At 49.3% G+C, this 26847-nt stretch overlaps 1 protein-coding gene across 3 annotated transcripts in view; it reads left to right on the top strand.

The window, feature by feature from the left end:
• The window catches only part of FLNB (filamin B), a 145194-nt gene that overhangs the window by 88566 nt on the left and 29781 nt on the right, over positions 1-26847 (top strand). For 2 of the 3 annotated variants that reach the window (XM_047691063.1, XM_047691055.1), the window contains exons 17-29: positions 895-985; positions 1272-1441; positions 6651-6768; positions 9447-9709; positions 10771-11368; positions 12041-12214; positions 13056-13218; positions 14375-14535; positions 18698-18865; positions 20927-21050; positions 22202-22358; positions 23389-23578; positions 25388-25635. In XM_047691063.1, the coding sequence (XP_047547019.1) occupies positions 895-985; positions 1272-1441; positions 6651-6768; positions 9447-9709; positions 10771-11368; positions 12041-12214; positions 13056-13218; positions 14375-14535; positions 18698-18865; positions 20927-21050; positions 22202-22358; positions 23389-23578; positions 25388-25635 (2625 nt within the window). Of the gene's footprint in view, positions 1-894; positions 986-1271; positions 1442-6650; positions 6769-9446; positions 9710-10770; positions 11369-12040; positions 12215-13055; positions 13219-14374; positions 14536-18697; positions 18866-20076; positions 20170-20926; positions 21051-22201; positions 22359-23388; positions 23579-25387; positions 25636-26847 lie in introns of all 3 variants that reach the window. The other variant, XM_047691047.1, reaches the window with a different exon arrangement.

The raw sequence follows: 26847 nt of genomic DNA, 5'->3' as shown, positions 1-26847 counted from the left end.
ACTGTAAGGGAAAAAAAAAAAAAACCCACCCAGAACTAAATTTTTACCACTTTCTGACCAAAGTGAGGCGCACAGTGTTTTCATTGGTTATAGAAGGGCTCTGGAAGGAGACTGGTTTGTTAGAAATGCTTGTCAAGTTTTTGACTGAAACATAATGAACTTCTGGACGTGTTCTACCTCTCCTTCTTTGAAGCAATGGCTTTGGCCTTGATCCTTATACGTCTATAGGGAGAGGAGGTTTGACCTTTCACATTGAGCTCGTATTTATTTGTGATAGGTGAACATAAGGCGAGTGGTACCTAAAACAGGGAACAGTGGAATCCTGGTGATTCAGATTAACCTCCTGTAATGATGGAATCTCAAGAGAAAGTTCTCTGCCTGAAGGTGTTGGTCTTGAATTGACTTCATCCAGTTAACCTGTTTTGCCTTTATTCTGATAATCTGCACCATTCTTTGTGAAGAATTACAATCCTATTTCTGATTAGCTCCTCCCATTCCCCAAACCTTAGCTCTGAACTGTACCTAAGGGCCTGTCTTTTAGCCCAATCCTTTTTGTTATTGTCATTTTGGGTTTTATTCTTGGTAGGATTTTTTGCATCCTAAGAACTCAACTTTTGGTGTTAAAGGCTCAGAGTTTTCCGATTCATTTGGAGGAAACCTTCCTTCAGCTGTGCAGTAAGCATGTCAAAGCCTGTGATGGAGGGATCTAGGCATTCATGAATGACCCCCGATGGCCCCTACCTTAGGCTAGAGTATGAAAACTTGACCTGTGGGGAAAGAAGTTTGCCCGCTGCCCGCCAGAGTCACAGAGGTCTCCCCTTCGCGTTGGGCCGAAGGCTAAGCTCTGGCAGGAGATTCAGGGGCTTTCCTACTGAGATAGTGTCTCCCCTGCAGGAAATCCCCGCCAGCCCTTTCAGAGTGAAAGTTGACCCTTCCCACGATGCCAGCAAAGTGAAGGCAGAAGGCCCAGGGCTCAGCAAAGCAGGTAAGAGAGTACCCGTGAGAGGCCATCCCGGAGGCCTTCTGTGGTCCAGTGACTATGGGCAAGTTCAGTCCGGGGACCCTGAGGGACTTATCTCCTCGCAAGGCTGGTCCTGTTGGGGTTCCCATTCAGCAGAGGCGGTGCTCCTGCCGAGCTGTTGGCGGTGCTCACCCGCCCCTGTCCCCGACTGCCTTGCTGGGGCTGGGGCTGATGAACCCGTCGGACTGGTTGTAAGAGTGAAACCACTCCAGCCATGCCTGTCTCCTCACTTCACAGTCTGTCCTTCCAGGTGTGGAAAACGGGAAACCAACCCACTTCACGGTCTACACCAAAGGGGCCGGAAAAGCCCCACTGAACGTGCAGTTCAGTAGCCCCCTTCCCGGAGATGCTGTGAAGGACTTGGATATCATCGACAATTACGACTACTCCCACACCGTCAAATACACACCCACCCAGCAGGTAGGGTCCTTCCCATGTCCGCTGCCACGGGCCCAGGCCCCCTCCCTCTCAGTGCTGTGCTGGGCACTTTGGACACCAAGACTGTGATCGGTGCTCTGTTGAGGTGCTCCTCCATGGGTGACAGGCTCTTTGTTCCTGTCATTCTGAGCCTCTCCAGGAGGGCTGGCAAGAGGCCTGGTTGGTTCTGTGAGAAAGGCCTGAAGGTTTCCCGAAGTACAAGGAGCAAGCTAGATTGTCTCTCCCCATCCCCATCTCCCACCTCCATTTTGGGTTTTAGCAGAAACAGCGAGCTCTTGAAATTTGGAACCTAGTATTTTCTTCACACACTCTCACATTCATACCAGCTGCCCTTAAACGCAGTCTTTTCTTACTTACTCCAAGGGTAGGAAGGGCGACCCCTTTGTGTTTTCTTGCTGGTCCCATTTACAAGGAGGTGGAGTGGGTCTCTCTCAAAACCCAGTTCAGCCCTTGGTCCCTTAGGCCTGAGATACTATCTAGGGCCCCAGATTGTCCTCTTTTACAAAATCCAGAAATGTACACAGGATCTTAACGATCCAGGCCACTTTGCTTTGGTTACTTTAGGCAAGAAACACCTAAAAAATGACCTCTCAGCCTCTCTGTGTGAATTCATGTTAATTTGTTAAAAATTAGGGTTTGCTTCATGGCCACACATCTGGGGTGTGAGGAACAGAAAACCCAGAGGAAAAGCCTGGATTTACTTTTTTTTTATGCGTAGTGTTCTACACAGTCCTTCTGAACCTCTCAGATTTCTTCTTTCCTGAGGAAAATAGTCCCCCTTTTGTGAGGTACCTCTTGTAAGAGAACAGGGATGATGCTTTCTGTAGAAACACCACCCAAGAGAGAAGCTTCACTCCTGCCTGACCCTCAGGAGCTGCCCGGAGTCTAGTGGGAAGGAATGACGGGTACGGTGAAGATGAGGGGATGGTGCACGTGTTCCCTTGCATTCAGGGCTACATGTCCTTGGAGATGGACTCTTTGGCAATGGGAGCGGTTCTCTGGGGTGAATTCTGTGCCACCGTAAAGATGTGGCCTCTTACATCCAGCTGTCTTTCCTGTGGTTTTTGTTTTGACCTTAAGGAGGGCTTCCTTGTTAATGATGGTAAAAATACTTTTGTAGGTAGGATCCTCTTTATTCATCAGGGCGCTCAGGGCTACGTAGGTAATTATTTTCCTGATGCTTCCAAGGGCTGGCAGGAGACTCACCATTGGGAGCCACCAGCGTGACATCATCCTTGTTGCGAATTCTCCACATTCCTTAGGAGAAGGTACCAGAAAGCATGGCCCTGCACACTGGTCAAGGTCACAAGGTCTTTGACTCCTATAAAACATCTTGCTTTCTCGTCTGTCTACAAACCTCACTGGGTTCTGGCTAAGCCATTCGAAAGTAAGTTGCAGACATCAAGACAGAATCAGGTTTGGGCCTGCACCCCCAGAAAGGGCTTCAGAACCTCTTGCCATTTGGGGCAGAGGTGGAGGCTAGAGAGGGAGGCTTCTTATTTCGAAGTCACCCCAGGGTCAAGTTCATGCAGTTCTTGGAGAACAGCAGGTTTTTCGGCAGGCTCCATGGGTGCATGGCGCTTTGCTCAAATGGTGTTGGCCATATACCCAGGGAGCCTGGCCATCTTGGGTGTCAGTCACTACCTCCAGTGTGAGCAGCTCACCTCGTGCCTCTTTAGTTCTTCTTATTTAGTGTCTAGAACAAAGTTCATGGTTTCATTTTTTGGGCAACTTGCAGTTTCGCATATTTCTCTGTGGCAGAGAAAGCAGATTGAATTTCTTCTCTTGGATGGTGAGTTTCCCAGCAATGGGATAGTGTGCCTCTTTCTGGCCCCAATCTGAGCACAGGGCCTGATGGTGTAGGTTCTCTACATGGATTTATGGCATAAAGCATGAATACACAAGGTTGAGCCTCTCTACTCACAAGCAGAGACAACAGAAAAACTTTGTAGGGACAGTGGGGCCAACACATCCTTGTCCACCTTTGATCTCTCTTTTCTGAAGAGCAGCATACAGCTCAAGATTGGGTTAAATAAGCTTGCCTTTTGAGCTTTGCCCTTGGATGTGGTTAAGAGGCCTGGGTCAGCCCAGAAGGCCCTGCCCAACGTGGAGGCAGGGAGTGTACATTGAGGGCTCATACTCAGAGTGCACCTTCTCATGGTGGTTTTTGGAATAACAGACTGAAATTTTCCAGAAATGGAGTTGTTTAGTGTGTGTATGTGGAGAGGGGCAGTGGCTCCTGGCCCAGGGACACCGTGTCACCCTCAGCATACAGGTCGTGCTGTGTGAGGAGCTATCCCCTGCAGGGTCCCTGAGCCACAGCTTGAAGATCCCTGACGACCTGCAGTGGATCGACCAGTCACGGTTTTGTCGGAAAGCAGTGGTCAGCTATTGTGCCTTGGTGGAGTGTCACTTGTTGGATTGGGGCTTCAGGATCCTCCCAAAGGTCAGACGGAGACTGGAAGGGAGATCACACCATGCCATATTCTCCTAAGGATTTTGCCTTCTGTGCTTTCGGTTTTCCGTGACCTCAAGGGACTTGTGTTTCTTCCCCCATATTCCCTCACAAAGAGCAAGCGCTTTGAGAAGCCGGTGGCGGCAGCTCCGTGACCCGCCAGGTCAGAAGCCACTGGGAATCGTCAACCCCACACACTTCCTAGGGTGCCTTGAGGAGACCCTGTGGGTTCACTGATCTCCCTGCCTGTCCCAGAGATTACTGGAGGAGGAGGGGGCTGTGGGTAGCTCACTTGATCCTGTCCTCACCTGAGCTCTTGGGTCAGAGCAGGGTGGGATTAAGGTCTCAGAGGCGCAGTAGGGAGAGAGTAAAATTGTCCTGTAGTCAGCAAGGTCGTTTGTGAAACGCACCAGTGGTCATTTCTCAGACATTCCTGATGTCATCCTCCTCTGGGGGGCAAGCACAGTCCGTTCCTTAGCTGGGCCCCAGAGGAAACCTTAAATGCTACAAAGCAATCCAGGTGGAAGTCCCTTAAGATTTCTTCCTCCCCCTTGTTAGGTTATTTTAAGTAGAGTTCATTTCCTCTCTGAGGTTTTTTGTTGTTGTTGTTGTTGTTGTTGTTGTTGTTGTTGTTGTTGTTTTAGATTTTATTTATTTATTTGACAGAGAGAGATCACAAGTAGACGGAGAGGCAGGCAGAGAGAGAGAGAGAGGGAAGCAGGATCTCCGCCGAGCAGAGAACCCGATGCGGGACTTGATCCCAGGACCCTGAGATCATGACCTGAGCCGAAGGCAGCGGCTTAACCCACTGAGCCACCCAGGCGCCCTGTTGTTTTGTTTTTAATGACTGGTAATGAGAACACACTTTCTTTCATGGGATGGGTAGGCTTAACTGAAAGAGGACTTTTCCCTCTCCTGTGGCACTCTGGGGACACAATCAGGCGACTTCCAGGGCTGTTGGAGAAGGTTTTTCCATGACCCATGGTCAGCCATGAGGCCTCTCCCACAAGGAGTGAGGGGCTTGTGGTCAAATGGAAGCTTGGGAGTTGCTGGCCTGATGGGGATGCCATGGTGGCTGAAAGTCACAAACTACTCCCCGACTTCCTTTTTACAAGGAGGAGACCTGTCCTGTCCTGGGCTGGCTCTGAGCTCTGTTGGGTCGGACCTGTGCACGTTCTACCATGAACATTGTGCAGTCCCCCAAAATCCTGGAGGATCCGTCCTCCCTCCTTCATTGATGTAACCGATTCTTTTCTTGGCTTTTGCCCTCCTTTTTTTTATTATGAAAAGCAACGTGAAGGATGACTGAGTGGCTCAGTAGGTTATTAAGCCGCTGCCTCTGACTCAGATCATGATCCCAGGGTCATGAGATCGAGTCCTGCATCGGGCTCCTTGCTCAGTGGGGAGCCTACTCTCTCTCTGCCTCTGCCTGCCGCTCTGCCTGCTTGTGCGCTCTCTCTCTCTCTCTCTCTCTCTGACAAATAAATAAAGTCTTTAAAAAAATGACAGCACGAGAAAATACATGTGGGCCAGAAGCTATACCCTTTAACACTTGATCACCGGCAGCTTTTAGTAAAGCCTGAATTCTGGTGACCCACCCCCACCCCAGATTCTTAGGAGATATCGTCTCTCCCTCCATAGCCTTTGATGGTATGCCTGGGGTGTTTGAGGTGAGGGAGAGCTTCATCTACGGAGACCGCCGTGGGCTTTCATGGAGCCTGGGTTTGGCAGTGGGGCGATGCTTAGCCGACGGGAGAGGGGAAGCCCGCAGGGAGTGGGCCGCACGGGCTGGAGGAGAAACGCCCTGTGCATACAGTTGGCGTTGCCACAGACCCAGGGCTTCGAAGAAGCAGCCTGCCAAACCCACAGGCGGGATTCCCTTCACACTTGCAACTTTCCTTTCCTTGACATAGATGTGGGAGTTTAGAGGCTGCTGTAGTGAGCAGATCCCTCTCACAGGCTAGGGGCCTGAAACTGATTTCTGAGACGTAGAAAAAGCTGGTTTTGGTCAGTGAGAGGCTCCCGTAGATGGCAGCTTTCCCCGCGGCTGGGGGCGGGTGTGTGCTGGGCAGGGGGTAGTGCAGTCCAGCAGCTGAGACAGAGGTCTGGGTGCCGTGGGTATGAGGTCCAGCTCTCGCACTTACCAGCCATGCGATTTGGGGCAAGTGCCTCTACCTCCTCCCTGAGCTGTAGTTTCCTTTCCTGGAAAAATGGGAACAGCAGTGAGAACCACCCCTTGGGACTGTTTGGAGATTGAGTCAAGGAAACGCTTGAAAGCATGGCCTGCAGTATGCTTAGGAAGTCTCCCTTGTTGTTCTTAGCTGCTCTGATTTTATCTGACTTCTAGGTTGTTTTTGCCGTGGGGCCAGAAGCTTAGAGAAATACGTCTGTGGTGTTTCTAAATCTGCTGGAGTGAAGCGCCCAGAGTCTCTGGAAGAATGAAAGATCGGGAAGGCGGGTTTAAGCAACAAGCTAGGGGGCGCCTGGGTGGCTCAGTCTGTTAAGCATCAGCCTTCGGCTCAGGTCATGGTCTCGGTCGGGGTCCTGGGATCGAGCCCCACATCGGGCTCCTTGCTCAGCGGGGAGCCTGCCTCTCCCTCTGCCTGCTCCTCCCCCTGCGGGTGTGCTCTCTGTCTGACAAATAAATAAGTAAAATCTTTTTACAAAATGAAATAAAGATAAATAGCAAGTTAGTTGTTGGTGCCCAAAGGTGCACTCGCTGTCCTCTCGTTGCAGGGCTCTATGCAGGTGCTGGTGACCTATGGCGGCGACCCCATCCCTAAAAGCCCTTTCACCGTGGGCGTGGCCGCTCCATTGGATTTGAGCAAGATCAAGATTAATGGACTGGAAAACAGTAAGTGGGTGGACGCAGGGGAGACGGGGTCACCGAAGACACCCCCCCCCCCCCCCGCACTGGGGCTGCCTGTTAGATGCCTTTCAAAAGAGAGTTTGCAGAGGGCGTCTGGGTGGCTCAGTCGTTAAGTGTCTGCCTTCGGCTCGGGTCATGATCCCAAGGTCCTGGGATCAAGTTCCTCATTGGGCTCCCTGCTCGGCAGGAAGCCTGCGTTCTCTCCCACTCCCCCTGTTCTGTTCCCTCTCTTGCTGTGTCTCTCTGTCACATAAATAAGTAGAATCTTGAAAAACAGATACCCAAAAGACAGTTTGCAGGAAAGCAAACTCTGCCCTAACAGACCTTGCAGTGGGACAGACATGGGTGTGAACTGGGGCCATGCAGCAGGGTTGCACTGTGACCTTACCTGTGCTTAACCTCCCCAAGCCTCCGTCTCCTCATTTGTACGGTGGGGGCGGGAGGGAACACTGTCAAGAACATTTGACATTCGTGGGAATATTTTGAAAGGTAAATGAGGGGCGCCTGGGTGGCTCAGTGGGTTAGGCCGCTGCCTTCGGCTTGGGTCATGATCTCAGGGTCCTGGGATCGAGCCCCGCATCAGGCTCTCTGCTCAGCAGGGAGTCTGCTTCCCTTCCTCTCTCTCTGCCTGCCTCTCTGCCTGCTTGTAATCTCTCTCTGTCAAATAAATAAATAAAATCTTAAAAAAAAAAAATGAAAGGTAAATGAGCTCATAATTCAGGGGCTGGCACATCGTCAGCCCTCAGTAACTGCTGGCTTCGCAGTGGGATGTTTTCATTGCAAAGAGAAGTTGGGACGCATTACCTTCTGGTGACTTGTACTGTGCTAGCTGTCCTTGGCCTTGGATCCACATGAGGAGAGACCATCAAGGGTAAAAGCCAGCTCCCGGAACTCAGAAGCCACGACTCTGATGCAGCCCCCACCCCACCCCCATATTCCTTTAGCTTGGTGGGTATCTTGTTAGTATAAGCTCATCTCATTTATTTTAAAATGTTTTCATTTGTTGTATTAGGGAAAATTCCAAACATAAAAACGTAAACACAGTAGTACTATATAAACACTGGTGTACTCACCACTCAGCTTCAGAAGTTCAGCATATAATCATGAAATTCTTTTTTTTTACGCAAAGTAATGCATAAATCCATTTTCATCTAAAAAAAAAAGGCACCGCCGTTGAGACTAAACTCCACACTCTGCATCACCTCTTATTCTTCCTAGGGTGAATCAAAGTTACCTTCAGTTTCGGTCCTTCCAGACCTCCTCTCTACCTCTGCATACACACCAGCAGCAAACGTTTGGTAGTGTTCGTTTTGCGTTAGTGTCATCCTGCTATGCCCATATGCCTGCAGCCTGCCTTTAGACGTGAGCCATGCATCTTGGAGAACCTTTGCACCAGTGTTGCCTTGGCACTAGCTGCCATATGGCTAAAGCATGGCCACACCTCTGTAGCACACACTCAACCTGATTTCAGGGTCATGCAGGGCTCAGTGCATCCCCCCATCCCCAATCCTGGGCAGACCTCTTTGGTCTTAGTGGACCATCGATGAGCACCTTCATGGACCTGGGACTCGAGACGCATGGGTTGTAAATGAGGCCACTTCCCAGCTCTGGGTTCTCTGAAACTCAGCTGGCAACAAGTGTGTAAAAGTCACTGGCCAGTCCTTTCGTGGGTCTCCTCATTGCTGCTTCCTCTAACACACCTACGGCTTCAGTTCCAGACCAGGAGAAACACAATGCCGATTAGGAAAAGCCTTTGGGCCGTGGTGCTCTGAGGCCTCCTTGCTTGTGGTTCGGAGGTGCTGGTTTGGGAAGCCTCCTACCGCCCTAGAGTCAGGATTTCCCTGGCTTGTGGTGGGAGCCCTATGCTCCCAGTGCTGTCATTTTGGTTCAAAGTCCTTTCCCTTTTTTTTGTCAGATAAAACACGCGGTTTTTCCAAGGTCCTGCTTTGCAGGGATCTTTTGAATATCGGGGCAATAAAGAGAGTCCGTTCTTTGGACTCGCTCTGGTGCCCCTGCATTGACTAGCTCTCTGACTTTTGCCTTGTTGGCTGTGGGATTAAATTTGCTGCCAAGAATTAGTAAGTAAAACATTGGATTCTGGGAATGTTTTGATATAAAGTTAATACCAGAAGTGAGTAAAGGAGAGAGGATAGTGTCAGGTTATGATTTCCTCGTTGGCAGAGCAGATGGCGAGGTCGTGTGAGTCCCACCTTTGTGGTCTGTTGCGTACGGCACCCTGGACATATTTCTTGACCTCGGAGCCTCCGTTTTCCCATCTGTTAAAGCCATTGGTAACTAATAAATACCCTCTAGGGTTGTGGTAAAAATTAAAGGAGGCCATGTGCTATACTGAGAAATGCAGTCATTGAGTGATCAATCATTATTGGTTTTTAAGAAACCCATCATTATAGTATCAGTAAATGTCAGCTCTCATTGCTAGTAATATCTATGATTAGCTAGTAGCTGTTCTCGTACTGATTGTTATCTAGGTAGATGCTGATTATCCTGACTTAGTCTTGCTTCTTGTCCTTGGTATCTGCCCTTGCTTGTGGCACAGACTGAGATAATGCCTCATGTCCAGGGAACCCTTACCAGTCTGCTCTCAGCCACTCTCGCTGCTGGAAAGGGCGAGTTGATCACTTGGGCGTGTCTCCCTTTTCCAGGAGTCGAAGTTGGGAAGGGTCAGGAGTTCGCCATCGACACAAAGGGAGCAGGAGGCCAGGGGAAGCTGGATGTGACGATCCTAAGCCCCTCGAGGAAGGTTGTGCCTTGTATGGTGGCACCCGTGGTGGGCCGGGAGAGCAGCACGGCCAAGTTCATCCCTCGAGAGGAGGGGCTCTATGCTGTCGACCTCACCTACGATGGACACCCCGTGCCTGGGAGCCCCTACACAGTGGAGGCCTCACTGCCACCAGATCCCACCAAGGTCAGCTTTCGTTCCTGTGCCGGGACTTGTCTCCTGTTGTCAAATAGAACACTGTATGTCCTTCACCGATCCTGCTTGACCAAGGCCTGTAGAAAATCGTTTTCTGAGGAAGGTCCATTCTCAGCGGCTGACAGTTGTTTTCCCTCCTGCAGTTCAGGGAGGGAAAAATATATCCGTCTCCTTCTCATTGCTTCCTGGTAGCCTTGAATCAAGGGTTTTTAGAACAGCATGAATCCTATAAAATGGTCTTATTTGTTGAATCAGAGATGAAAATCCTGTCCCCTCCCTCTTGTAAAAGCAGTTTCGTTTACTCATTTGCTTTTAAATCTTTATACCAGAATTCAGTTTTTTAGAGCAGTTTTAGGTTCGTCGTAAAACGTGGAGACAGGTACAGAGATTTCCCTCCTACTCCTGCACCTTCGGGTGCCCAGCTTCCCCATTATTGCCGTCCCCCACCAGAGCGGTGCATTTGTTCATACTGTGAACTTGCTCTGACAGTGTGTTCACCCCCAAATACGTAGTTTACGGGGGGGTTCGCTCTGGGTGCTCTGCATTCTCTGTCTCATACGGACAAACGTACCGTGACACATACCCACCACTCCAGGGTTGTGTTTTATTACACAGAATTTGTTGAGGGAGGCGTAGCTGTCCAAGTAACAGAGAGGTCCATAAAAGCCATCCCTATGAGCGTTCAGCCCCGCGTGTGTGTGTGTGTGAGACGAGATGTTAGGTCTCCACCTCCGGCCCATGGTTCAGAAATGCCAGGCATGTCTGGACGGGCAGTCAGGCCCCGTGCTCTGGAGGGCCACGCCTCTGTGCTGTGGCTTTCCGAGTTGACTAAGCTCACAGGTGTGTCTCCCTCTGGTAGCCGTTCAAAGCCTGGGATGATTGCACTATGGCTCCATGGCAGTGTCTGTCTGATGTGAGGTAGGCCCGAGGGAGAAGGGCCCCTGGATCGTGAGGCAGCTCAGCACTGAGTGCAGGCTGGGGTGGTGAGCAGGGCTGGCTGAGCAGCAACCCCAGCGTCAGGCAGAGTGTGATTTTATTTTCTTTTGAACTAGGTGAAGGCCTATGGCCCTGGCCTTGAAGGTGGTCTCGTGGGCAAGCCCGCCGAGTTCACCATCGACACCAAAGGAGCAGGCACTGGAGGTCTGGGCCTCACCGTGGAAGGTCCGTGCGAGGCCAAAATCGAATGCTCTGACAATGGGGATGGCACCTGCTCCGTCTCTTACTTGCCCACAAAGCCTGGGGAATACTTTGTCAACATCCTCTTTGAAGAAGTCCACATACCTGGTTCTCCCTTCAAAGCCGACATTGAAATGCCTTTTGACCCCTCTAAAGTCGTGGCCTCGGGACCGGGTCTCCAGCACGGGAAGGTGGGCGAAGCCGGGCTGCTGAGCGTGGACTGTTCGGAAGCAGGCCCCGGGGCCCTGGGCCTGGAAGCCATCTCAGACTCGGGAGCAAAAGCCGAAGTCTGTATTGAAAACAACAAAGACGGCACCTACGCGGTGACCTACGTGCCCCTGACCGCCGGCATGTACACTCTGACCATGAAGTATGGCGGTGAGCCGGTGCCCCACTTCCCCACCAGGGTCAAGGTGGATCCCGCCATCGACACCAGCAGGGTCAAAGTCTTTGGGCCAGGAATAGAAGGAAAAGGTGGGTTTCATTAAAAAGTCTGCAAAATAACTTAGGACATAGGGGTCCCCAGAAACTCAGAGTAGATGTGCAAACTGATGGACCCCCAGGGGCCACGTGGAGCATAAGAAAGCACTCTCCTGTGGCTTCGGCATCAGGAAGAGAGGGACCACAGCAAAGCCGTGAGCATGTGACATTTCTGCTGCCCGAGCCTCACTTCGTTTCTCTAGGGGGGACGGGGCCCAACACTGCCGGCAGATGTTCTTATTTTTCTGGCAAAGCCAGAAATTGTGATTTTTACGTGGAAATTCAAGATCTTTCATTTTTGGCACTAATTGATAAGGTTTAAAATGTGATGCTGTTACCATATTTGCTGCAGAGCAGGTCTGTCTTTTCGCTTTACCCTGTCTAAGAGTCAACCCCACCTTCGTCCAGAAAGTGTGCAAGGAGTTGTGTTGTCACAGGGTGGGGGCTTCCATAGCCCACCCTCGTGGGAAGAAGCAGCTTTTGCAAGATGGTGGCAGGGAGGAGGTGGTCATTAACACTCTGGATTTGGAGAGTCAGAAAAAACACCCTTCTGCTGGCACCGAGCTTAGACAATAACGTACCTCAAGTGCCGAGAACCCTGGTTCTTGGATATGTTCCGAGGTCCCAGGCCTTGGTGACATTCTCCTCTGTGTGATTGCTCTGCAGACGTGTTTCGTGAAGCCACCACTGACTTCACAGTCGATTCACGGCCCCTGACACAGGTCGGGGGCAACCACATCAAAGCCCACATTGCCAACCCCTCAGGGGCCTCTACCGAGTGCTTCGTCACGGACAACGCCGACGGGACCTACCAGGTGGAGTACACACCCTTCGAGAAAGGTGAGTTGACTTCTCCTTGGACACGACCATCATTCAGAGCTATGCCGGGCCATTTCCTTGGGTGACTGGTCCTGTCTCCTGCCCCATGAGTCTGGCCTGTCTCAGCGAAGGTACGGACAGAGTGACAGGGACATGTGGAATATCCCTCCCTAGCAGAGCCACTGAGCGCTCAGGGCCTGACAAGCTGGCCCTGGTGTGTGACAGACATTGCGGCCAAGGTTAGCCTCATGCTCCTCTGAGCAGCTTATGGCTGATGTCATGGCATAGTGCCCATTTATATCAATTTTTTTTTTACATAATTTATTTCTTAAAATTCTAGAAATGACTTGAAAGTTTGATAAATCTTGAAAAGTTAAAGGAAAAAAATAAAAGCACTGTATATTTTCATTACCTGGGTATATGATTCCTGTAAATTTTCCTGTATAGACATAGTCCGTCTCTTCATGTAGATGCATGTATATTGTGTTTCATGGATTTTCCATTGTCTTTTGGCTAATGACAGGAGGAAGTTTTTCCAAATCAGAATAGTGCGTTTAAGATGACTAACTTCAGTACAGACTTCGTGATACTTGCTTGGGGGAGAGGCCCTCTGCATATATATTCTCTGTTGGGGAGGGAGGGCTGTGTGGCTGCCAGGTGAACAGAAAGCATTAAATAAATAGGTACATTTTTTTAAAAAATCAGATCATACCAATATTGTACTATTTCTTTAACCTACTTGTTTCCAGTAACACGGGATGGCGGGTTGATGTGAGCCCTGGTTGAAACCTGGCAGGAGAGTCTTTCTTTCCACGGGTAGGTGACTCTTGTGCATTTAATTTCTGTTTGTCATTTTGAACAGGTCTCCACATAGTGGAGGTGACGTACGATGACGTACCTATCCCAAATAGTCCCTTCAAAGTGGCTGTAACCGAAGGCTGCCAGCCATCTCGGGTTCAGGCCCAAGGACCCGGACTGAAAGAGGCCTTTACCAACAAACCCAATGTCTTCACCGTAGTTACCAGGTGAGCAAGGCTAGTTACCAGGTGAGCAAGGCGCTGGGGTCTGTGTGTTGACTCTGAAAGGAGTAAGTAACCCTGGGTGGTTTGTTTGTTTATTTATTTTTCTGTCTTCTTGCTTTCTTTTTTCTTTTTTATTCAAATTCAGCTAATTAACATATAGTGTAGTATTAGTTTCAGAGGTAGAGGTCAGTGATTCATCAGTCTCATATAGTACCCAGTGCTCATTACATCACGTGCCCTCCTTCATGCCCCTATCTGAAGGGGTTGGTTTGGGCACCTGGGCGGCTCAGCCGGTCAAGCATCTGCCTTCAGCTCAGCTCATGATGCCAGGGTCCTGGGATTGAGTCCCACATCAGGCTCCCTGCTGAATGAAGGGCCTGCTTCTCCTTCTCCCTCTGCTGCTCCCTCTCTCTCTCTCTTTTGAATAAATAAATAAAATGTTTTTAAAATTTCTTAAATAAAAGTTGGGTTTTTTTTTTAATTTAAAGATTTTATTTATTTATTTGAGAGAGAGAGAGAGAATACACGAGTGGTGGGAGGGGCAGAGGGAAAAGCAGACTCCCCTGTGAGCAAGGAGGCTGATGTGGGACTCAGTCCCAGGACCCTGAGATCACGACCTGAGCAGAAGGCAGGCACTTAACCAAATGAGCCACACAGGTGCCCTTTGAAAGGAGTTTTATGGGTATATTTTGCATATGTGTCCTGGTCTCCCAACTTTGGGAGGCTTTTTTTTTTTTTCATGGTATAGGAGGCATTTGCTTTGTAGAGACTTTTATGCTACGGAGAGAGGGTGAGTATACCTCAGGAAGTACCAGAAACCCCTTGGTTACAGTCATAAGATGGCTAAGCAAACCAGAACGAGATGGCAGCTCCTTAACTTGATAATGCAGAAACGTACAGCCAGTTCCATGGTCAAGTGAAGTATTAGAAATAGTCCTGCTAGAATGGGTCACAGATGCAATTAGATGTGAAAATGAAGGATAAGCATTGGAAAGGAGGGGTCGGAGCCATCTGTCTATGACACCGTTGAGAAATTTTCAGCAGTTGAGTCAGATTGGCTTCCTGGGATTATTTATAGAGAGATTTTAAGTAATTCTGGCAATAAGCAGACTAGCGTGAAGCGCTCATCCCACTTCACTCTTTCTTCCACCCTTTCCAGAGGGGCAGGCATTGGTGGGCTCGGCATAACCGTCGAGGGACCATCAGAGTCCAAGATCAACTGCAGAGATAACAAAGATGGAAGCTGTAGCGCTGAGTACATCCCCTTTGCTCCGGGGGATTACGACGTTAACATCACATACGGAGGAGCCCACATCCCTGGTAAGCGATCCCACAGAAGTGTGCCCAGAGAGTAATGGATTTGGCATGAAAGCAGGTTTTGTCTCGCTCATGTCTGAGTGGGAAAGAGAGTCTGATACTTGTAGGAGGTGCAGAGGGAGAACTTCTCCTTATGGCTCTGTCTCCCAAGCATATCCCAGCTCCCAGTAGGACTGGTAACTGGCAAAACGCCTTGGCTTGGCATTTGGACTAGAAATCATTCACGTGTTGGAGGACCCACTATTTAATTTAAGGGAGAAGTGTTTTTTTGTTTTGTTTTGTTTTGTTTTTTTTACAAAGCTGAAAATCTCTACTTTATTTGTGATTGGTTCTTCTTTACCTTATACCTGTTCTCTTATTTTCTGCTATTCGTGGATAGTCCTGGTAGACAAAAGAGACCCACAAACTCCAATTCTTATTTATTAATATCTTTTCTATTTCGTGATGTAGTATATACATTTGCTATAAAGCAGGGTCTGTCAAGTGCTTGGCTGGCGCGGTCAGTGGAGCGTGCAACTCTTAATCTTGGGGTTTTGCATTCGAGCCCCACATTGGGTGTAGAGAGATTACATAAAAATCAAATCTTTAAAAAACAAACAAACAAACAAAAAAACTAAGGTTTGTCCTCCTCAACACCACTGATATTTTGGGTGGGGATAATTCTTTGTTGTTGGGAGGAGGGGGTCTGTCCTGTACATTGTAGGGCATTTAGTAGTATTCCAAACCACCCCCTTCATTTTGGGACAACCAAAAATGTCTCTAGATATTGGCAAGTGTCCACTCTTGGACAAAAATCACCTCTAGTTGAGAACCACTGCTATACTCATTGAAACAATGAGAAATACATGACTTAAGTAGCGAAGGGCCCTCCAATTTTCGTGCTTTAGGGGGAAGACTCTCCATCGGTTCTGGTCTGTTTATTTAATGAAACAGTTGCCATTCCGCACATATCTGGCTGGGTCGATGCCCTTATGGTATGGACACAGGACCGTGGGGGCTGCCTCTGAGTCAGCCTATGCCTTGTCTTGAGTATGGTGAGAAAGGGGGCAGAACCCCATCCCAGGACTCCTGGGGCAGGAAGAGCCTCGGATGGGTCAGGGTTATTGCCCCCAAAGCCATAAGCCAGGATAACACTGGAAGGAACAGACTTGAGGAGCTTGCTTCTGGGTTTCTGGAATGACTCCCAGAAGGTGGAGTGTGTGCATTGACCAAACGTTTTCCTGAATCTGTAGACATTTCCTCCTTATGACATGCCTACGTGCCCACAGACTCACTCTTCCTCTCCCATTGGTCAGAAAACCCAGACATTCAGCTCAAATGAATGCTACTCAGATATCATTTAAGCCTTAATTTTATGAAGGCTTAGATTTTTCTTTGAAGACTTTAAGAAAAACTAAATTGGTGAGTTTCTCCTCCAACTTGTCTTTGCAGCTGATCACAGATTTTTTTTTCTAAGATTTTATTTATTTGACAGAGATCCCAGGTAGGCTGAGAGGCAGGCAGAGAGAGAGGGGGGATGCAGGCTCCCCTCCAAGCAGAGAGCCCGATGCGGGGCTCAATCCCAGGACCCCGGGATCATGACGCAAGCCAAAGGCAGAGGCTTTAACCCACTGAGCCACCCAGGCGCCCCTGATCACAGATTTTTAAATCCCTATCAGCACTAGGCAAGGGGAATTCAGTCAGGGACAAGACAGTCAGAGCTCTTGTGCTCCGGTAACTTCCTGTCTAGTGTTGATGCAGCTTCTTGTGATGACTGCTACCAGGAAAGTACAGGACCCAGTGACAGAGGACAGAGCCATGGGTGTTGGGGGGAGCTTGGCAGTTCCGCAGTGGGAGGGACAGGAGAGGAGAGTGCAGAGGACAGGTGGAAGGCTGCTGTCTGGAAAGATGACGTGGGGCCTGCAAGCCCACAGGTGGCATTGAGAAGAGCCTCTCTTCATGGAGACGACAACACTGTTCTTACTTCATTGGGACGGTCTGGCTGATGCTTTCGGCTTGGGAATTCCCCTCGCAGAAGAGGGTGAGGGTTTGGACCCCAGTGGCTGACCCGGGAGCATGAAGCAGATGGCCATCTTTGAGAAGTCCAGTAAAAAGAGACCCATTTGGGGTTTTCTCATCAGAGGTAGATGATAGTCCATGTTTCAGATTCTCTATAGCCGCTCAGAGCGTAATGACAGCTTCTCCCAGATCCCAGACCCTTCCCTGGGTGGTTAGTTAGTAAAGTGTGGGTTGGTTGTCTTAGTTTGGGCTTCTTAGTAAGTAAAGTAACTCGTGAGGTATTGCTGCGAAACACTCAGCACCCTGCTGGCTTCTCATTTGCTTTCATGGGAATTCTCATCGGTTAAACATTAGTCCAGTGTTTCCTGGCCTGATGCAAAGCCCTAGCGGGGCTGTTTTTGACAAGGTTTGCTCTCCTCCCCACTGTGGCATACTGGTGTCCCTTGCTGGGCCAGCTGTGGTCGGCTGGTGGTGGCTTTTAGATCAACTGGATCCACCAGGAAAAGCACATCAGGAGAGAGAGCCACTGTGGCGGTTTTCGGTGTCTGCTTGGGGCCCGGAATGGGGTAGCAGGGAACGCTTGGTATCTGCCACGTGGGGTCTAAAGTTACCTTGCTAGTTCTGGCTGCCCTCATGCTGTGTTCAGACACCTTCCAGTGGAAGCTCTGACTTGGAGATCAGCCTCAGAGGTCGTCCATCGCCACCACCTGCTGACACTGAAATGCTCTACCGTTCCCCTGTGCCATGAAGCTCCCCTACGTTTGTTTCCCTAAACCCCAGCCTGGAGGGTGATGTTTGTCTTGGCCGGGTCAGCCATTTATTTCAGTTAGCTGAAAAACTGGATGCCATCGAAACCCAGCTGTCATTAAAGAGCCAAGGCCTCTGTTCTTTGTGTGATCTTGTAATTTACCACCATATTCCACAACAGATGAATTTGGGGGGATGCAAAGCAGAAGACACCTGAGTTTGTGTGTCAGTTAGAAGTCATTAATTTTGCCAGTCTCTTTGGGAGCACAAGGACCCCTACTCACAGCAAGAGGTGCATGTTGCCCCTTGGCAATGGACTTGGTTGCCCAAGGAGGCATGGTGCTGGGGACCCTGACGTTCCTGTTTCTAGCTCACCTCTGCAGAGGTCTTATTTAGTCCCCTTGGTGGGGGAATCCCAGGAGGGACCCTGGCCCAGCCCTGGTTATTCTCTTTAGTGCTTCTCTTGCAAATCCTGATCACACAGCATTTTCTGTTTCCTTCGATTTTTTTTTTTTTAAGATTTTTTAAATTTATTTGGGAGAGAGAGCGTGCAAGTGCACAGAGGGAGAGAGAGCCTGATGCAGGGCTTGATTCCAGGACCCTGAGAGGATGACCTGAACCAAAGACAGATGCTTAACTGACTGAGCCACCCAGGTGCCCCTGTTTACCCTTGGTCTTTAAAACCAGTACCCTCAAAGAGTCGGAGGCCCCCAGTGCCTCCTGTGGGGTCAGCCATGCAGGAGGGCCACAGCTGAGGACGGTCAGGAGAAAGCAAAGCTTCACCCAGTGGCCAGGGAACCAAGCAGACCATTCATGGTGGGAAGGAAGGAGCAGGCTACGTTGTAGGGGAAGGACTCCAGGAAACCCTCAGGAGAGGTTTGGGGAGAGGGTATTAGATGTGGGCTGGAAAGACTCCCAACCTCTGCAGCCCCCTGCACTCACTCCTTCCTTCCACCCCTGAGCGTCCTCCTTCAGCGTCTTCGACAGCTTGTGCTCTCCCTCCCCTCCATGGCCCTGTACCCCCCCATCACTGTGCTTGAAACCCCCTCCATCTGCTTCCCTGGGTGCTATCTGCTCACTTTCTTGTCTCGAGTTAGTTGTCCCTGGAGAGCTTCCTCTGGCCCCCTGAGACGAGATTCGTTGCCTTCTAAGTGTTCTACTGATGCTTGTACGTGGCCCCGGCCTCTGTTGAATATGATGTCACAGCTGCCTGTTTGCCACCTTCTCCTGCACTGTGGGTTCCTCCAGGGCCATGAAGCACTCTGGGTCCAGCTCGAGGTCCAATGCTGCACGTGGTGGGTGCGTGTGGGAGCACACACAGCCAGGCAGGAGCTGTGGGGCAGCTGTGGGCACACACAGATGAGGCAGGTCATCTGTCACTAGGAGAGCTGTGCTCAGGATCCTGTGACTTCTTCTCCAGGCAGTCCCTTTAGAGTTCCTGTGAAGGATGTCGTGGACCCTAGCAAGGTCAAGGTTGCTGGCCCTGGGCTGGGCTCTGGTGTCCGAGCCCGCATCTCACAGTCCTTTACAGTGGACAGCAGCAAGGCCGGCCTGGCTCCTCTGGAAGTGAGGGTCCTGGGCCCACGAGGTAAGTGCGTCCTGCCAACACTCTTCGCCATAGGTGAGGGCAGCCGTGACCCAGCGGGCACTTGACTTTTGAGTTTGGTCATGAACTTAAAATTAAATTGCTAAATTACTTTATTGCTCCGTATTCTAGCTAAACAGGAGAAGTGCCTGCTTTATTTATTTATTTTTAAATATTGTATTTATATATTTTGAGAGAGACAGAGTGTGCGCATGCATGCTCACATGTGCACACTTGTGAGTGGAGGGGGAAGGGCAGAGGCACAGGGAGAGGCAGAATCTCAAGCAGACTTGTGCTGAGCACGGAACATTCTCATGACCTGCAATCAAGACCTGAGTCGAAATCAAGAGTTGGATGCTTAACCAACTGAGCCACTCAGATGCCCCGAAGCTGCTTTTAGAAAGCAGGCAGACCTCCTATTTCTCTAGTGGTCTTTTCCCCCATTTAATAATATGGCTCTAAAAGTCTTTTTCAGTTTTCACTTAAGGAGTGAGATGAGGCAAATAGTATTTGTGCTCTCAAATGCATGTGTCAGCCTTTGTGAGGTGACTGAGGTCTGGAGTTTGGGTGGGCGATGGGTTTAGAGGTGATAACTCTCTTTGAGGTGCCTTGGTGCCCATGTGCAACACACCCCAAATTTCTGGAAATGACAGATACGTAACCCATGTGACATGGCTTTTGTCATTGTCCCCACTTCCTGGAGGGAGAGGGTCTCTTGGGAAATGGCCTTTGTTGACAATTCGGCCTGCCCTGTTGGCAGCCTAGAACTGGGGTTTGGTATGACTAGCAGGCCATTTTGGGACAAAGCCCTGCAGTGCATTGAAATTTACCTTATTTGGTAGGCAATCACATTTCCTCTTCCGGCACTGAAAATGTGCCATTCTCTCCTTAATTTCTTAAGTTATCTGGATTTTTCCCTGGTGATGTGTTCTTGGCTTTATAGAAGTAGCAAATGGGGGCTTCGTTCTTTGAAGAGGAACTTTCTACTTAATGGGGTTCAGCGGGAGGTTATGCCTTTTGAAGCTCAGGGCATATGTGGTTTGAGGGAAATGAGGTCATGGGGTTGGAATCTGATTCTGCATAGTTACTGAGCTTTAAGACCTGTGTGTGTGTGAGAGAGAGAGAGAGAGACAGAGGGAGGGAGGCTTTACTTAGATATCTACTCCTATTATATTATTATGGAAGACTCGGAAGTAACAGCCTTTTAATTTTAGCTGATGAGATGGATTCCCAGTCTTGGCGCAGCCCCTTGAAAGCCATTTCAGAGTTCTTTAAAGGTGACCCGAAGGGTGACTTTACGGAGACAGGTTTGCATTTTCCTGTTGGCTACTGCTCTAATTATGCTGAATGCCTCTTGCTGTCCTCACCCCCAAAATTGCCTGGTTCCTGCCTCATCTACTTTGCTTAATGAGCAGCCTACCCTTAGTCGACCCATCCCCGATGCTCATGGCCAGAACTGGGATCTAGAATCTACCAACGCAATGCATGCCTTGATTATGCTTTAGCACAGTCTCTAGCTGACTCCTGTAGGCATCACTTTGAAGATCCACCCCGCTACCCCATGGAATGGGCACCCTCACCTACCCTGCACCTAACAGCCTGCTGGCGTCCTACTGGTCTGTGCTCTAGGTGGCCATCCATTTGCTTGGCTAGTCCATTGGTTAACTCCTCAGAGTTGTGGGCTCTTTGGCCCTTCCTCTGCTATAGAGTAAAATTGCCACATCCCAAGCATGCCTCACCACCTTAGAAGGGGATTGCGTGCCTGCCACATGCATCTTCATGCAAGCATGGCAGTCTCCTTAATTGCACTCGAGGGCCGACTGAATGTACTTTAGCCAGCAGAAAGCTAAAGGTGTCTCTTGGGGTCATTTCTGCAACCATGAATTGGGGATCCTGTCTCCTGTGGTTTCTTGGGCCACTGATTATGGCCTCCCCTGCCTTTATGTTTCTCCTCATTGGAAACCAATAGGTCTTGGGATGAATGTGATTCTGTTTCAAATTCAGCCCAGGGTAGAGTGAAGGAGAGTCTACGCAGTTCCTCAGATGTCTCATTTCTGTTCTCAGGCCTGGTGGAGCCGGTGAACGTAGTGGACAATGGGGATGGCACACATACAGTGACCTACACGCCATCCCAGGAGGGGCCTTACATGGTCTCAGTAAAATATGCTGATGAAGAGATACCTCGGAGGTAAGCTTCTGACACTTACAGAAGGAGGTCCGAACCAGCCTGAACTCCAGCCCTCTGAAGGTTTGGCCAGCACTGTCCTGGTGATCCATTCATCCATTCATTTATCCAACTACCCATCCATCCATCCATCCATCCGTCCATCCGTCCATCCATCTGTCCAACCATCCATCTATCCGTCTTTCCAACCAACCATCCATCCATCCATCTACCCATCTATCCACCCATCCGTCCACCCACCCAACTTCCTCATCAGCAGGTATCAGTGAGAACCTGCAGGCTATCTGTGCACGGGTGTTAGAACATACTAGCCTTGATACCTGTGGCTGCTTCTCTCTTGATATCCTGTATCCCCCTGCTTTGTTCCTTTTGGCCATATATAATTTAAAGATGAGCTGAAATTAAGGAGTTGGGAATCTTTGAAGAAACAAGGAATGTGTTATTTCATCAACGTCTTCTTTCTAGTGACCTTATAAGTAGTTCTCTGATGAGGACAAAGATTTTTACTTTTTTACTTCTTTACTTGAGGATTTGGTTGACAGTATGTTCCCAGAAGGTATTGGATAGAAACGTCATTCCTCATTCACATTAATATGAAATGTTGCTATGCTCTTCCTCTGTCAGGACAGCCTCCAAAGGATTCTTTTCATACTCCTTAAGATGAAAAGAATTTACCCAAACCCCAATATATGTTTTATATAGAGATACACATATAGCTCTAGGTATGTAGAAATCTATAATTTATAAATTACATTTATGTATTACTTTGCTAATAGGTAGTTCACCATCTAAAGCATGCTAAAAATAGAAGAGGATGAGATAAGACATTAATTTTATTATTCCAACATTGTTTCCTAATTCCAACAGTCCCTTCCCATTTTGGTGACCATTTTCTTAGCATGACAAAAGCGAGTTAACTGTGTCTCCCAAACCAAGTTGAGGATTAGTGTGTATCCCATGGTGTGCATTCAGGGAAAGCATATGATGGTTACATGCTTGTAAATTTCTGTTAGACTTAAGGTACGTAAGGCACTCACTGTCTTACCTTCTGTAGAAATCCTCCCTCTCAAGCCCAGTCTCTTTGTGTAAGAGAGATCGAATGTAGCTGGTTGATGGTATTGGCACTCACCCGGGATGTGTATGTTTCTTTCAAGTCCCTTCAAGGTCAAGGTCCTTCCCACATATGATGCCAGCAAAGTGACGGCCAGTGGCCCTGGCCTCAGTTCCTATGGCGTGCCTGCCAGTCTGCCTGTGGAGTTTGCAATTGACGCCAGAGATGCTGGGGAAGGCCTGCTTGCTGTTCAGATCACGGTAACTTTGAGTTATTTTCTAGAGTCAAATTCGATTAATGAAGACCTAACTTCCTGGTCAGGGATAAGATTTTAATAACCAATTTCTGGCCTGATGCAAATGTTTGATGATCTCCCCCACCCCCCACCAGAGAACCAGTCATTGTGTAAGAAAACACATGCTTGCCTGAATGAGAGGTCTGAAGGTGTAGCTCCAAGTATCACATTTGGATGAATCTCGTGTACTTTGATCTTTATTCTATCTGTTCCTCTGCTTTTGTTTTAAAATGTTTTAAATTACTCATCGGATTAGTTAAGACTAGGTTGCGCTGTATATCGCAATACCCCCGCAAATGAGAGTGGCTCCGACCCGTGGGATTAATCTCTCTGGTGAAGGAAGCCCGGAGGCAAGCCGCCTGGGTACTGTGTGGCTCGGCAAGGAAGCCGGCTCCAGCTCTCCGCTCCTCGGTCCTAGCATGTGGCTTCTGTCATGAGGTTTCCTCGTGGACCATGAGCTGATGCATGTGGCAGGCCATAAGGAGAAGGAAGGGCAGAAGGGGAAAAGGGACCTTCAACTCAATCAGCAGTCTCAACCAGCTCTGTGTGACTTCCACTTCCCTCTCATTTATTGGAACTTTGTCACAAGTCCCAAGGCCATACCTAGGGGCAGAGCTTGCTAGCAGGTGGGAGCTGCCCCCAGCCAAGGACTGGGAATTTTTTACTAAAGGGAAGAGGGAGAGTGGATGTGGTGATACAGGAGCAGGGACCTTGGCCCCCTTGTCTCCCTGCATTTGGTTGGATTCAGAGCTGAATCAGTTCTTGTTTACTTGACCGTAGAATTCCTAAAAATTGACAATGTGCATAGGGTGTGACCCACTCCCCTCCCTGCCGCCCCCAAAACAAGATTATAATTAAGATTATGTTAAGCCATTAATTCTGTCTCCTCTGGAATAGAGGCACCAATGAATAAGCAAAATGTGTCTTGTTTTCCCATGAGTGGTCTCTACATCTTGATGACAAAACCCTAAATAGCATTTCTCGGTGCTTCACAGGACCAAGAGGGAAAACCCAAAAGAGCCATCGTCCATGACAATGAAGATGGCACATACGCCGTCACCTACATCCCTGACAAGACTGGACGCTATATGATTGGGGTCACCTACGGGGGGGATGACATCCCATTGTCTCCCTACCGCATCCGGGCCACACAGACGGGAGATGCCAGCAAGTGCCTGGCCACGGGTGAGTGTGGGCTTTGGAGTCAGAAAGCCAGGGGCCAGCCCTTCTCTGCCACTCAGTGGCCGTGTGATTAGGGCAAGTTGCTCAGCCACTCTGAGCTTCGGTCAAACTTAGATGGAAGCTCTTTCTCAGAACATTTGAATTCAGGAAACTCTTCTCGGGATCAGAGACTGTTTCACAGGGTTATTGCAAAATTATATGAGGTCAGGCAGGAGAAATGCTTAGCACGGTGCCAGGCACATGGAAGCTTTTATTATGTTACTTTTGAAGTGGGTGCCTTTGTGGAGATCTCACCTGTGGTGGTAGGTCCCATGAAAAGCTGCAAATATATGCCTTTCCTTTCATGAGGAGATGGTTTAATTTTTCAAGATTTATTTGAGAGCATTTCAGGTCAGCATTAGAGAAATGCATTCGAGGATCTGGGTTTTTCCTTAGGACTTCAGCCTGTGCCTACGTCTCTCAGAATGTCTCCAGAAATATTTGAACATCACACTTCCTTCAGTTTCTGAGACGCGACCGAGACCATCACAGGCCCTTCATTTCTAAGAACAGCTCTTGTTACCATGACACTGTTCTAGCAGATTTCAAAACATGAATCCCCATCTTTGAAATGAAACAGATTGGCTTCTCTTTAAATTCAGTGTAGGTCCAACCTGGATGTGTTCTGTTTCTCTCATATCTTAGCTTGTTCTGAACGGAGGAAAAATTTCTGGCTTTTAGAGGAAGTTGTAAACCACTCAGCTTGGCAAGTTGGGGCTCAAACGCTGGGAAATTTTGAACCACTGGCCAATCCAATCCACCACCCCCTAGGTCTGTGCTATCTGCCAGGAATGACTGGATTGCCTTGACTAACCTGGGGCATGATAATACTGGGTGAGGACTGACTCCTTGCTCTCCAGGCTCTGTTCTGTCCCTTGCTGGGGCAGGATCCTGAACAGGATACTCGCTCATCCTGGGGGCTTCAGGAAACCACTGTTCTCTGTCGTTCAGGGCCTTCCACAAACTGGCCCCAGGCTCCCTTCTACTATTCCTACCCTGAACAATGTTTTTAGCATTCCCTGTTGCTTCTACACCCTTTGCTTTTTTTTTTTTTTTTTGCCAACATGCTTTTTGGTTCACTCATCTGCACTCCCTGATGTGTGGAACCTGTGTAAAGGGTGCCCCCAGTCAGACAGAGAGAGACGGGTCATGGTTCGGGGACAGAGGTGGTAAGTTTCCTCTAGCCAGCCGTGCCTGTGCTTCAGAATCAGCCATTCCCCTTTTCTCGCCTCCGTCAGTGTGGCAATGCTGGGATACAAAGTCCTAGAACTTTCTTTATAGAGATGTGCTATGGGACACTTCTCTAAAGCACGGCTGACTGTTTTTTCTGTAACTGAGTGTTGCCACAGCACATTGAGCCGTCGTTCTTGGTGCCTGGTCTGCAAACGTCTGCCTGTTCATGATGAACAGCTGACAGCAGAGACCGTATGTGGTTCAATGTTGTGTGTACCTGGCCCTCAAGGAAGTGCCCATTGTACGTCTGCTTGCGGAAGTTGACCATCCCCTCTGACCCCTGAATGCCAGCAAGCTGGGTCTGACATCGGTTGACACTCCCAGCTTGTCTCTTAAGTACTAGAGTGCCCCCCCACCCACGGGGAGCAGCCCCTTCCTCTGACCCCCAGGGGTCTCCAGGACCACCCTGTGTGTGGTGGCCGTCAAAGATCTGGCATGGACAGATGTGGACCCTGCACCAGTGTGTGTTTTGTTCTGGGGTCCCCAGGGCAGCTCTCTGTGGCTGGAGCTTCTAGTCTCTTCTCCGGAACTGTTCTCTAGGTCCTGGAATTGCCTCCACCGTGAAAACCAGCGAGGAAGTGGGCTTTGTGGTGGATGCCAAGACCGCTGGGAAAGGGAAGGTGACCTGCACGGTTCTGACCCCCGACGGCACCGAGGCTGAGGCCGACGTCATTGAGAATGAGGATGGCACCTACGACATCTTCTACACAGCCGCCAAGCCAGGCACCTACGTCATCTACGTGCGCTTTGGCGGCGTCGATATCCCCAACAGCCCCTTCACTGTCATGGTAAGCCACATTCCTTCCCTAGAGCGCCCTGGTCTGACAGAAAAGCTAACAGCTGCCATCTGTTAAATCCTGGCTAGAACATCTCCTTCTACTTTTTTTTCTTTAAAAATTTTTTCCTAAGCAGTCATGACCTTGTTGAGTCCTAGAGTAACCTCTAGAAATCCAGAGGTTCTTGGCTGTTAAGAGTTTTTAAGGAAATCTTATTGGCCATCGAAGTATCCATCAGGCTAAGGGTCTTAGGCAATGTCCTGGCCAAAGCCCAGTTCAGAAAGATATACTCAAACAAACAAACAAACAAAAATGCGTGTAAGTAAGACAGCACAATTTTTTATTCTGCTACCTTTTCCTCCTCCCTCCTCCCTCCTCCCTCATTTCCACGGCCTGGAGGAGAGAGGTTCCTGATTCCGTTATGTCTGGAGACTTGACCCATATACCCGGGACACAGAGTGCCTCCAGTTTTGTTTGGGAAAGACAGAGATTTTGCATAGACCTAGGAAATAGGAACATCTAGAAGAAAGGGACACCATTATGGGTCAGTACGGTGAGGCTCCTTAGTTTTCAACAAGTGACTCTTGGACTCTCCTCTGATAATGGAGGTTCTTCAATCAGGACAAGATTAGAAACCTCATTTGCAGGCCCTCTTGCAGGTGAGGTGTGGGAACAGGGCCCAGATTCAAGTTCACGGAACCCAGCGTGCCTGCTGTGGACAGCCACTGAGGGCCCCTTACATGGTGTCCTTTGATGCCATGGGCAGCAGCCATGCTTGACCACAAAGTCTTAGGCCTCAGTGACCTAGCCCCATGCACAGGCTGTGGAGCCCCTTCTGATGATTTCACTTAATGCAGCAACAGAGAAGGGACCCTGTTCCAAACAGAAGCCTGTGCCGTGCCTCCTTCCAAGCAGTCTCTCATTTGTTGTAGCTTTTTTCCCTTTCCATAGATGTTTGTTTATCTGTAAACATCCTGGCAGAGATCTGGAGGCTCTTTTTTGTCTCAAGGATGTAATCGCCGCTCAACTTGGACACTTCATTTGGGAGTATTCTCCTTTGAAGGCAGAAAGAAATGAAGCTAGAGAGTTTCTGTCGTTCTTACTTCCCGAGAAGGGTCCCAGCTATAATTTTAAGAATCTGTTTTAGTCTGTAATGGGTTTTATGGGGTTGATTGGAACAGGGCAGCATGGAGGAGCGACCCCCTGGGCAGAGGTCGTGGCCTT

The sequence above is a fragment of the Lutra lutra genome, chromosome 1, assembly GCF_902655055.1.
Source record: "Lutra lutra chromosome 1, mLutLut1.2, whole genome shotgun sequence".
In the NCBI taxonomy this organism is placed as follows: domain Eukaryota; kingdom Metazoa; phylum Chordata; class Mammalia; order Carnivora; family Mustelidae; genus Lutra; species Lutra lutra.
This window is presented reverse-complemented; position numbering and strand designations above follow the sequence as displayed.